The sequence below is a fragment of the Centroberyx affinis genome, unplaced genomic scaffold (assembly GCF_046629955.1).
Source record: "Centroberyx affinis isolate AG114_WGS23_722 - 3 ecotype Tasmania unplaced genomic scaffold, CSIRO-AGI_Caff_v1 ptg001064l_1, whole genome shotgun sequence".
Lineage (NCBI taxonomy): Eukaryota > Metazoa > Chordata > Actinopteri > Beryciformes > Berycidae > Centroberyx > Centroberyx affinis.
The window spans coordinates 143370-155000 of NW_027279614.1; the positions used below are offsets into that span (position 1 = coordinate 143370).

Genomic DNA, 11631 nt, shown 5'->3' on the forward strand with positions numbered 1-11631 from the left:
AACCCAAATATCGACCGCAGGGTTTTACTCAGGATGTGAAGTGTTTAGTGTTTATTTTCATTATCGATTAATCCATTGATTATTTTTTTCAATTAATCATCTAAAAAATAATGACAAATGCAGTTCCCAGAGCCCAAAGTGATTCTTCAAATTTCTCCAATTCTCAAAAAAAATTCATTTTATAATGATATAAAATGAAGAAAAGCAGCAAATCTTAAGTGTTTGTGAAGCTGCAACCAGTAGACGTTTGGTATTTTAATTAAGGACTAATACGTTTAATTGTCTGTTAATTGACTAATCAATTAATCAGCTAGAAGCATTGATCTTCAAACCAAGAAAGACCCAGACTCAAAAACTCAAGCAGACAAAAAGAACACAAAAAGCTTCTGAGTCACAGTTAGGTGAGTAAGTCCTCCCACCTGCTCCGTCGGCCCCGGGGGACTCTCGGTCGCGGGGGTCCCGGGGGTCTCCGGTGCCCGGCCCGTCCTGCCACGGCCTCTTGCGGGGGGGCAGCGAGGCCATGTCCATGCCCTGCAGCGAGGAGGAGCGCTCCCTGCTGGCCGGGGACGAGCCGTCGTGCATCTGCTGGGCGTCCCGGTAACCGTCATGACCTGCAGGGGACAGGCAGCGTTTGGCACGAGGAACAAAAACACCAGGAGGAAACTTTATAGAGGAGAACTGACGGCGTCTGCGGCATCGGGATCGATCCTGATCAAGTCCTCCGTCGATCTCCAATGCTGTCGCTCTCTGATCGGCAGCTGGAACGATCCTGATTGACACTTTAAGATCGCGCCCTTTCCTGCAATATAACACTTTTCCAGCAAGAAGAAACTAGAAATAACCGCCTCACGGTTGTATGCCTCCGCCAATAAACTTTGTTTTCTCACTGCAAGGACAGTCTTTATTTATTGAACATATATAATTAATGTGATTATTAGGTCAACTTAAAGGATTTTGGTGTCTGCTAAAGTAAGTGACAGCACTTCCACCGTTTTTGTAGAATGACCCAAGATCGTTTTCTCAGCTACAGTGGTAAGCAAAACATTATGATGTCACAGTGAAGTTGACCTTTGAACTTTTGGATATAAAATGTCATCACTTCATCATTTTATCCTATTAGACATTTGTGTGAAATTTTGTCATAATTGGCGTATGAATTCTTGAGTTATGGCCAAAAACGTCTTTTGTGAGGTCACAGTGACCTTGACCACCAAATTCTAATCAGAGTCCAAGTGGACGTTTGTGCCAAATTTGAAGAAATTCCCTCGAGGCGTTCCTGAGAATGGGACGGAGGACGTACAACCCGACAACATAATGAAGAAAAAGTCTTCTGAAGTGAAAATGCTGAAATTCGGCCATTAGTGAAATTCACAGGCAGGGCAGCTAGTATTTAGAACAGGAGTCTGGGCTATGAAGGCTAAATACCATTCTGTTATATTAGGCCAAACCTACCATACTGTTCTTTATCTGTTAACCTATTCTGAATCATCTGTTTTATCTGTTATTTTATTCTGAATCATCTGTTTTATTTGTTAACTAGCTAGCTAGAGAAGAGGTGCCTGGGGGACGGAAGGGGCTAACCTGTCTGTTGAACTATCTGAAGCAGCGGCCCGGGGTAACAGACACCTCTTTACCTTGGTCTCTCCCGCCCTCCCAGGACTCCTGACTCCTGCCTCCCTCATAGTGTGGAGGAAACTCATCTGGGATGGGGAGCAAGCCCTGCCGACCGCCGCCTGGGACGACAACCAGGGGGGGGAGTGGAACATGAAACCGAGGGGTCGATGGACAGAAAGGAAAATACAAAGTGGATAGAGATAAGTCGACAGAGAGAGAGAGAGAGAGAGGGATGCCGGTAGACAGAGACACAAGGCAGGAAAGAACAGAGAGAGAGCATGGACGTCACTTCAGTGCAGAGAGTGAGGAAGTGAATAAATAAGAATACGCTTAACCCTCTTCACCCCATAGCGCCCAAGAGCGCCCGTTTAAAATGTATCAAAAACTGAAAATCAAGTTATCAGCTTTGTTTTATATATACTTCAAGTTGTCATCGGTGTACCGGAACCGGAAAATATATCTGGTGACACTGAGACGTTTGATTTTCCCCGGGTTTAGTCGTCCTCCACCTGTAAATCTCCTGCTAAGCGTCACGCTGTTAAAACCTTCTGGAAGCTGTCAGATGCTGTGAGACAGAACCTGACCCGCTGTGTGTAGTGGAAAGTTAGGAAGACATTGTGAGTTGAAGTCTTTTGATGGAAATCGCTTGTTCTTGTTCGATAAAACAAGACACAAGATCAGCTTCACTGAACAGCAGGACCTTCCTGCTCTCACTGCTGGAGACGGACGCTGTTTTCCGGGAGGCAGTGCGCCGAAGAGTCGGGAGGAGGACTGACCGGGTCGCACAGACTTTTATCCATATAAGTTTGGTGACTTTTTCCATATTTGTTTGGCGACTGTTACTGTCTGATCTTATTACTGTGGGCTGAAGCGCTGGAGGTTTTGTATGGATTTTGAAAGCTTATCGTTAGCCAAGATAGGAAGGATCTGTTTTGTTGTCATGCTGTGAATGTTGACACTGAAGGAGACGCCCTGAATCGCCTTGCTATGTATTTGGTACCAAATTAAAGGGAAAAAATTGTCAATTTCTTTTTATTTCTGACATAGAGCTGTTTGTTTGGAATGAGCACGAAAATGCTGATTTAAGTGAGAATTCCCAGTGAACTACAGCAACTACAGCAACATTCTAGAATTCTACTGGGGTCTAGAGGGTTAAAAGCCAAAGTTTACTTCTGCATCGAAGTACCGCGAGCATTTCAACCGTTTCTATTGCTGGGAAATCTGTAATGACCTAAATACCAAATTTCCCGATTACAGAAGTCCCAAGTGACAATTGCAGTTAGCCAAAAACAAGACTTGGGAATTTCAAATCAGCTATTCAACAGAAAAATTGGATTTGAACTTACGAGTGTGTCCAATATTGGACATGGAAACTCTGTCAAAGTGCAGTATCAATGTATAAATAAAATAAAACTATAAAACTATATCAACTATAAATTCAATAGTCTTACTACAAAAATGAGCCATACGTATTATTAATAAGGCTGGTTATTATGATCACACTAATCCACTGTTTTTTAAAATCCCATGCTATGAAATTTAATGATTTGGTAAATTATAAAATAATGCAAATAATGTTCAGAGCTAAAACAAAGTCACTCCCAGACTGTGTACAAAGGTTTTTTTCAATGCAGGAGCGCAAATATGATTTGAGAGATGTTTGTAAGTTTACCGAACAAAAAGCTAGAAAAGGGATTAAAAGGAGATGTATTTCTATTGTTGGGGTTAAATTATGGAACAATGCTTTTGGTTTTCAAAAGAATGGTTTATAAAGCTAATTTTGAGGGTTACAAGTGTGAGTGATTTTTTTATTTTATTATTATTTTTTATTTCTGGAGGGCTTAAATTGATAAGAATGTAGGATAGGCATATGAGCATATAAGTATTATGCTTCTGCCTGTGCCTTTTCAGTCACTACTTAATACATAGATTGTTGATTTTGTTTATACTGTCTAGACTGCTTATACTTATTGTATATTAGATTGTATATTGTATATACTGTTTATACTTATTGTATTGTGTGTGATGACTGAATAAAATACTACTACTACTACTAATGTTTGGGTATTTGGTATTTGTGGACTGAAAGTGGCAGAGAGACAGACTGAGAAAACAGATGGACAGAATGAAGAAACAGAGAAAAGAAAAGGCGGACAGAAGGGAACAGACAGGAGTAGAGGCAGTAAAAGGAGTGGAGGCAGATCATGCGTTGCTCCTCTCACCTCCTCCTCCTCTGGGCGGACCTCCACCACGGGGCGGCCTCCCCCGGCCTCCGCTGTCCCAGCCTCGGCTCATCTCTTCCGGGCCGTCGAAGCTCTCCTCCTGGCCGCCGTACTCCTCGGGATAACTTCGACCTCCGGGACGTCCGGGACCGCCTCCTCTGTACCTGGAACAGCAGGCGAGTCAAAACCTCTACGCAGCCGATGGCTCAAGATGGAAACTCTCCCCTCTACACACTTTCTGGTTACATGAAGACTGGACGTCCTCAGTGAAGTGGTAAAAATGTCCAAAATCCACCATGGAAATTGGAATTGCCTTATGTAGAGTTTAATTTCAAAATGTTACTTGCTTAAATGATGAAAACCCTGACAATAATCATCATCCAGAATTCATACATTTTATTGCTGCATTATTATCAGGGACGCTTTTTAAATTTTCACCCTAAGACACTTTGGGTGAAAGAAAGACTGGGCCATCTTAATAGTGATTTTTTTTCCTATATATAATGAGTCTCTTCATCCCTGTAGATCTTGGACCCACAGACAATACTGGCTCCAGAGCCCTACAGGGATGGAAGAGACTAATTATAGGTCCAGAATCAACAAACTTCCTCATCCTTTGAGACAGACGCACTGTCGTCAGTAATGATCTGAACCTGCTCACCTATCGTCCCTCCGTCCTCGAAACTCTCCCCCGTCGCGGGAGAACCTCTCCTCGGTGCCCCAGTTCCCTCCGTTTCCCCCTCCTCCTCCTCCTCCTCCTCCTCCTCCTCCCCCCCTGTGGCCGCCTCCTCCTCCTCCTCCTCCTCCTCCTCCCTGGTAGCCTTGGCCGGGCCCTTGCCTCCAGCCCTCCTCTCCCCTGCCGTGGAAGTCCTGGCCTCCGTCAAAGTCCTGCGGTCCACGCCGTCCCTGCTGGTTGTCGCCCCAGTAAGGGCCTGAACCCTGGTCTGGTCCTCCAGGTCCTCCAGGACCTCCAGGCCCCTGGCGGTCAGGAGGTCCCATGTGGTGGTTGGGCGGCGGCCCTCTGGGATCTACTTAGATGGAAGCAGCAGTAATATAATTAACACTCTGATTATAAATCAGCATTGGAGCAGCTTTCAGATTATAAGTTGTTGTAATCATTTTCCATGCCACCGTACCTTTGCTGTTGGGTCCCTGCTGCCCCATTCCATGCATCATCGGCCCGGAATTTTGGCCCTGTAAAGATCAAATAATGAGGGACTGACACCAAAACCTGACGTTTACCGTTGATGTTTTAGATCGCTGAAACGTTTTCTGCTAACTCCATTGTAGCTGCCGGAAATATCTGGACGTGACCTCACTTCTGGCTGCAGCATTCCGAGCTATTTGTAATCTGGAAATGTTTTGGTGACTAAGACTGGAGTACAGTGAGTTATGGTAATCAAGGCGTGAGGAAGTAAAAGCATGTGTCGTGATTTCCAAATGTTTAAAAGATTAAAAACGCTTTAATTTTAGAGAGCCTTCAGCTCATCTAGCCTACAGCTGGATGTTATGTTTGCAGAGAAGGGGCCAAGACAGTTTTGGATGTCGGCACTAGTTGAAGGAGGACCAATAATGAGGACTTCAGATTTATCTGTATTGAGCTGTAAGAGATTAAGTGACATTATTCTTTGAATATCCAACAGGCAGTTTTGTAAAGTGGTCAGCTCTTCCCAATCGGCTGTTTTAATGGGGAGGTATAACTGAGTATCATCTGCATAGAAGTGTAAATTCATATTATGTTTTCTAATTATGTGACCCAGTGGAAGCATGTCAATGGAAAAAAGGATGGGGCCAAAGATGGAGCCTTGGGGAACTCCACAGGAAACTGTTGCGACTGATGACCTGGCCTCTCCAATAGCAACAGAGAAAGTTCTATTTGTTAAATATGAGGAAAACCAGTCCAGAGCCGTGCCTGAGATGCCAGCCCAGTGCTTAATCTGATTCAAAAGGAGTCAGAGTCAGCTGCTAAAAGCAAGTCATTCATAACTTTAAGAAGAGCTGATTCAGTACTGTGCAAAGTTCTAAAACCAGATTGAAATGTCTCAAAAAGGTTGTTGGTGCTCATAAAGGTAATTAGTTGGTTAGTCACTATTTTCTCTAGTACTTTGGATAGAAAGGGTAGTTTGGAAATTGGTCTGTAATCATTTAAGGAGTAAGGGTCAAGGGAGGGTTTCTTAAGGAGCGGTCCCACAATTGCACTCTTCAAGTATGAAGGAACATTGACGCTGACATTGAGGATGAATTTAATACTGCCAGAATATGTGGGCAGATCAATTCAAGAACTTCCTCAGGAAGTGTAGTGGACAGGATATCTAATGGACAAGAAGAGGTGATGTCACCACCTGTTAGAAAACGCTAGTAACATAAGAGTAAAATATACTCTGACATACTTTGGTAATCAAAATAAACCATTTGTCCATGTTAGTAAGAAAAAAAAAATCAGTAAGCAGTAGTCTGTAATCTGTATAACCTATCCCTAGAAACTCTTACTCTTACACTATAGCTCCAGCGCAATATTTCTTAACTTAATTTTTTGCTTAAATTCTTATTACCTTTTTATTTACATTCTTTAACACCTTTCATTCTCCAACCTACACCTCTATTCTTTGCTGCTTTAATGAATTCATTTCCTCCCGTGGATCAATCAAGTTGATCTCATTCTTATTGAACCTGACAGGACTCATAATGTCTGGGCAACCTGAAGCAAGGTTTGTACTTCTGTAAATCAACACAACATCTCAGTCAAGACTGGGAGGTGTTGACAGTAACTTGACAAACGACCTTGATCATTTTACAACTTATGCTGTTAGCATGCACTCTGTTAGCATTTGCCCTTTCACGTTTCTTTGAGACGACACATGAACTCACACATATCTGTCTCTATTCAAATAAACATTGAAATGAACTCACCTGATGCTGCATGTATGGGGGCCCCTGCATGTTTCCTGGGGGCCCCTGCATGTTTCCTGGGGGGCCCTGCATGTTTCCTGGAGGCCCCTGCATGTTTCCAGGGGGTCCTTGCATGTTTCCAGGGGGTCCTTGCATGTTTCCAGGTGGTCCTTGCATGTTGCCTGGGGGCCCCTGCATGTTACCTGGGGGTCCCTGCATATTTCCTGGGGGCCCGTGCATCCCTCCAGGGGGTGGCCCCTGCATGCTGCCCATCCCATAGTTGTTTGGCATGTTGCCATGTGTCCTGGGTGGGGGCCCCATCATCCCACCCTGCATGGGAGCCTGGGGGCCCATCATGTTCCCTTGAGGTGGCATCATGCCCCCCTGAGGCGGAGGCCCCTGAGGATCCCTGGGGCCCATGCCTCGAGGAGGGGGCCCCATCATCCCTCCAGGGGGCCCCTGCATCCCTCTGGGACCCGGGGCCATGCCGTGAGGCCCCTGGGGGCCCATGTTCCTGTGGGGACCGGGATGTCTTTGCATACCTTGAGGTCCATGCATGTCTGGGGGCCCCATCATGCCCTGAGGGGGCCCTTGGTGAGGCGGAGGTCCGGAGGGGGGGCCCATCTGTCCTGGGGGCATGAAAGGGGGCTGCATGCCTCCGGGGCCCATGGGGGGCCCCATGTTGTGGGGCATCTGCTGAGGGGGCATGTTTGGGGGGAAGCCCTGCGGTGGGGGGGGCATGGGGCCCCCGGGGCCGGGGAAGGGCGGCATGGGGCCCTGGCCAGGTGGAGGGCCCATGCTCCCGTCTGGGTTCATCTGGCCCATCCTGTCCATCTTCATTTGCTGCACAAACAAACAAAGATGCAGGAAAACAGATTAGAAATTACAACAATGAACTTCGCCTCCGCTCCACTTCCCCTTGCTGCTTTCTACTTCCCAGTGCATGGTGGGTAATTAGGCCTAATTACTCTAATCATTTATAAATTAAACCAGCCAAGTAGAAGTACATCAAAATGTGGACAGCTTTATATTTAATATTGTGTAAAACAAAGTAACCCCCCCACCTCCAGCAGCATGGGGTTGGTGTACTGCAGAGCCGCCATCTCCTGCTCGATCTCTGCCTGAGTCTTCTTCTTCCCGTCCACTTTCTGCTCCACCTTCCGCTCTTTGGGCATTTCTCCACCAGGGGGCATCACAGGAACCTTGTTCTCCGCCCAGGCCTGGACAGAGGACAGGAAGGAAGACCGGTAAATACAAGTAATCACCACTTTAAGATGATCTGCTCCTCCTGGTTTGCCTGTGATTGGGCAGTGTGAACCTAAATGAACCAAACACAGCTAAGTCAAGATCTAGATCTAGAAGGAGTGAAGCTTGATGTCTGAACCTTCACTGGCTGCAAGATTATGAACAAATTTCATGACTTGTATTCTCTAGGATATTTGAAAAAGCAGTAGAGCCGTCTCCATTTATTGCACTGTTTGGTGTGGCCCTGGTGGACACCCCTCTTAGTAGGTGGGAGATCAGCATGTTGGCCTTCTGCTCTCTCCTGGCCAGGAGACTGATATTGTTTAAATGGAAAGACCCAATTCCCACCGACATATAGTCATTGGATCAGGGAAGTCATGTACCATCTTAAATTGGAGAAGATTAGATATACTGTCAGAGGGTCTACTAGGAAATTCCATACTATTTGGCAGCCTTTCTTAACCTTCATTGAGGCTATGGAAGCTGACAGCATGATAATGTAACCAATTTTCCTGTCATTTCAATAGTGTTTATATGTGTATGTCTGAAGACCCTGATCCAAAAGAAATGTCATGACTTGTCGAAAAATTTTAGGACATCCATCATTTTCCACAACGCAACTTTTAAATTTAATAACAATTCCAGGTTTTCCATGAGCCTGGGAGTGACTATCACCTGGTGAGTCTACCTGTCAGGATTCTGCATCTCTGTGTCTGGGTGTTTACCTGCTGGAACTGTGCGGGGATGGGTTTGGCGTACGGGACTTTCTTCTGAGGGACTTTCTTCATGTCTTTGGACATCACCTCCTCCATGCCCCAGTCCAGACCGGGGATGGACATCTCCACCTCAGGAGCCGCTTCTTTACCTGATGACAGCACATCACATTTCACACAGTATTCGGCGCAGACGGGCGAAAACCTTTTATGTCCAAAATATCTACTTTTTTCCATGAACTAAAAATCTTCTTCCTTCTTCCTTTGTTTGTTAGTGTTGTATTTCCCACAACAGTTGGGCTGAAAACCACCTGCTAATGCAATAAAGGTGTCAAACAACTTGGTAACAATTCTATACATTCTGCTATTTTCCTGTAAAGCGACCCATTTTGTAGAATTCCCTGATATTCTCCCTCAAACTTCCAAGATATTCCAGGAGATTCCGTGCCGGAGGATCCGTGTGTCTTACCGCTCTGCTCCTGCTCCATGGCCACCTTCAGCTGCTCGGGGATGCCCATGCCGGGGATGGAGGCCACGCTGTTCGGCTCCAGGTCGTCTGCACCGAAGGAAACCCGATCAGAAACACTTTCAGGGCAGAAATCTGCTCAAACTGCTAAACTAACCAAACCAAACTCACCGTACTCCACGCCGTCCTCTGACATTCCTGGCAGCAGGTTCAGGTTGTATCGGTCCCTCATCTTGTCGCCCGGGCGATTCCTCGTCCAAAATTTACTAAAACAAAACACACACACACACACACACACACACAGGGAGGATTAAAGAGAGACAAAATCAGAACAGTGTCTTGCAGGATTCGGATGTTCCCAACATGCAAACAACTGTCAACCACAACAAAAAAAAAGCAACAAAAAAACGTTCATATAAATTTATATTCATATAATTCCATAACTCATATATGGGGATTCAGGCTGTAAAAGTTATCACTTTGTCAAGCAAGGACTTAAATTGCCTACTATCCATTAAAAAGTACCATTAATTGTCTCTCTCCCCCTGTCCCTTCCACATCTAGTGCAAATCTTCAATTTGAAGTAAAATGTAATCTCTAGTTCATCTAAGGACAGAAATGTTAACGAAATGTAAACTACCAGTAATCTAATCACAGAAAAGTAATACGAATTTACTCTACAAGTAATCTAGTCAAAGAAATCTAATCTAATCATGAATGCATTTCACTGACTTTGTTATGATGTGTAACTCAGACCGTTCTGTTTTCAACAAGCACACTTAACATTTTCTTCAGAAAATGTACCTGATCTAGTTTTCTTTTACTTTTGTGCTTTAGCCAACCAAGGACTTCAGTTCCTTAGTTCCTTTAAAAAGTACTAGGATCAGTTTTAGGTTTGTGCCAAAATCCATAATTTCCTAACAACTTTTTCTTGGGAGTTTTTCCTTTTCTTCACTGAGGGTGTGAGGCTGGCGGTGCCGGTTAGGTTTGGCCTGTTATGTCTTCTAAGCATGAGTTTTCTTCTGCTGCATACTGTATTGCATCATTTTGTTTGGTGATTGATCTGTAAACTCCTTTGAGACATGTGTGGCTGCATGGTGTTCAGGTGTGCGGGTCGTACCTGGTGTGGTCGTTGGACCCGGAGCAGAGGATGTGACCCAGCGGGTGCCAGGCCAGACTCCAGATCATCCCCTCGTGGGCCATCTCCATGCCGCCCACCTCCTTCTCCACTCTGACCCAAACAAAACAACAACACCACATTAATGTTCGTCCCATTGAACTGAACCGTAATGTTCGGTGTGATGTCAAACAAATCTGAAAACTCCCGAAAAAATATTCCTTAAAATGTTTCATACGACATGATAAATTTGACTTATATATAAAATTTAAATAAATCAATCCAGTTAGACCTATCAGCAGCCAGACAGAGTATCAGCTGGTCTTTGAGGTTTTAGTCGGCAGAGTTTTACTTTTTCAAAATCCTTTGGGAACAAAACTGAAGACAAAAGACTCACTGCCTCTACAGACTAAAAACTACTGGAGACTATTTTTGATTATGGTGAAAGTGATAATCCTGATTAGTTTGATATATATTGTGATGACAAATATAGATCACCACATTAATGTTCATCCCGTTGAACTGAACCATAATGTTCGGTGCGATGTCAAAAAAATCTGAAACTCCCAAAAAATATTCCTTAAAATATTTCATACCTCATTTTGTCAGTTTTTAAATTAAATTAGCTTGTTATCATCAGTTCAGACAGCAGAATTATGCGTCACGATATCCAAGTTGTGTCATGATATAAAAATCACCATATTATCATGATATGATTCCACTGAAGGCAAGGCAAGGCAATTTATATAGCACCATTCAGACACAAGGCAATTCAAAGTGCTTTACAAGGGCCTAGAAATACATTGAAAATAGGACATTAAGATTGCATTTAAAGGACATTAAAAGCAAGAAGACAAAAGACAATAAAATTGCATTTGAAAGACAATAAAAACAAAAACAAGCAAGTAAATATTTAAAGATTAAAAAGAAGTGACGTATTTAACTTATTGGAAAGCTGCAGTAAACAAAGTTTTAAGCCCTGATTTAAATGAGCTGACAGTTTAGCAGACCTCAGGTATTCAGGAAGCTTGTCCCACAGGTGGGGAGCATAGAAACTAAAAGCTGCTTCACCTCGCTTGGTTCTGATCCTGGGAACACTGAGTAAACCTGTCCCAGATGACCTGAGAGGTCTGGGTGCTTCATAATGTACGAGCAAATCAGAAATGTATTTGGGCCCGAGACCATTTAGTGCTTTATAGACAAATAGGATTTTAAAGTCTATCCTTTGACACACAGGAAGACGAAAGACAAACGTTAAATTACACAGGAAACGCTGCGGCTTGTGACACATCAGTCACATGAGTAGCAGACTCTGTGCACATGTCAGACAGCGGTCATCATTACCCCGTGTGCCAGAACAGAAGG

At 44.2% G+C, this 11631-nt stretch overlaps 1 protein-coding gene across 1 annotated transcript in view; it reads right to left on the bottom strand.

Moving 5' to 3' along the window:
• Nucleotides 1–11631, bottom strand: part of wdr33 (WD repeat domain 33) — a 47892-nt gene that overhangs the window by 357 nt on the left and 35904 nt on the right. Inside the window, exons 10-21 of the mRNA XM_071523099.1 lie at nt 11611–11631; nt 10270–10380; nt 9321–9415; nt 9153–9239; nt 8696–8835; nt 7790–7945; nt 6929–7568; nt 6747–6802; nt 4973–5030; nt 4498–4867; nt 3837–4000; nt 420–611 (exon numbers count right to left, since the gene is read on the bottom strand). The exon at nt 11611–11631 is cut by the window's right edge and continues 58 nt beyond it. Coding sequence (XP_071379200.1) covers nt 420–611; nt 3837–4000; nt 4498–4867; nt 4973–5030; nt 6747–6802; nt 6929–7568; nt 7790–7945; nt 8696–8835; nt 9153–9239; nt 9321–9415; nt 10270–10380; nt 11611–11631 — 2090 coding nt within the window. The remainder of the gene's footprint in view (nt 1–419; nt 612–3836; nt 4001–4497; nt 4868–4972; nt 5031–6746; nt 6803–6928; nt 7569–7789; nt 7946–8695; nt 8836–9152; nt 9240–9320; nt 9416–10269; nt 10381–11610) is intronic.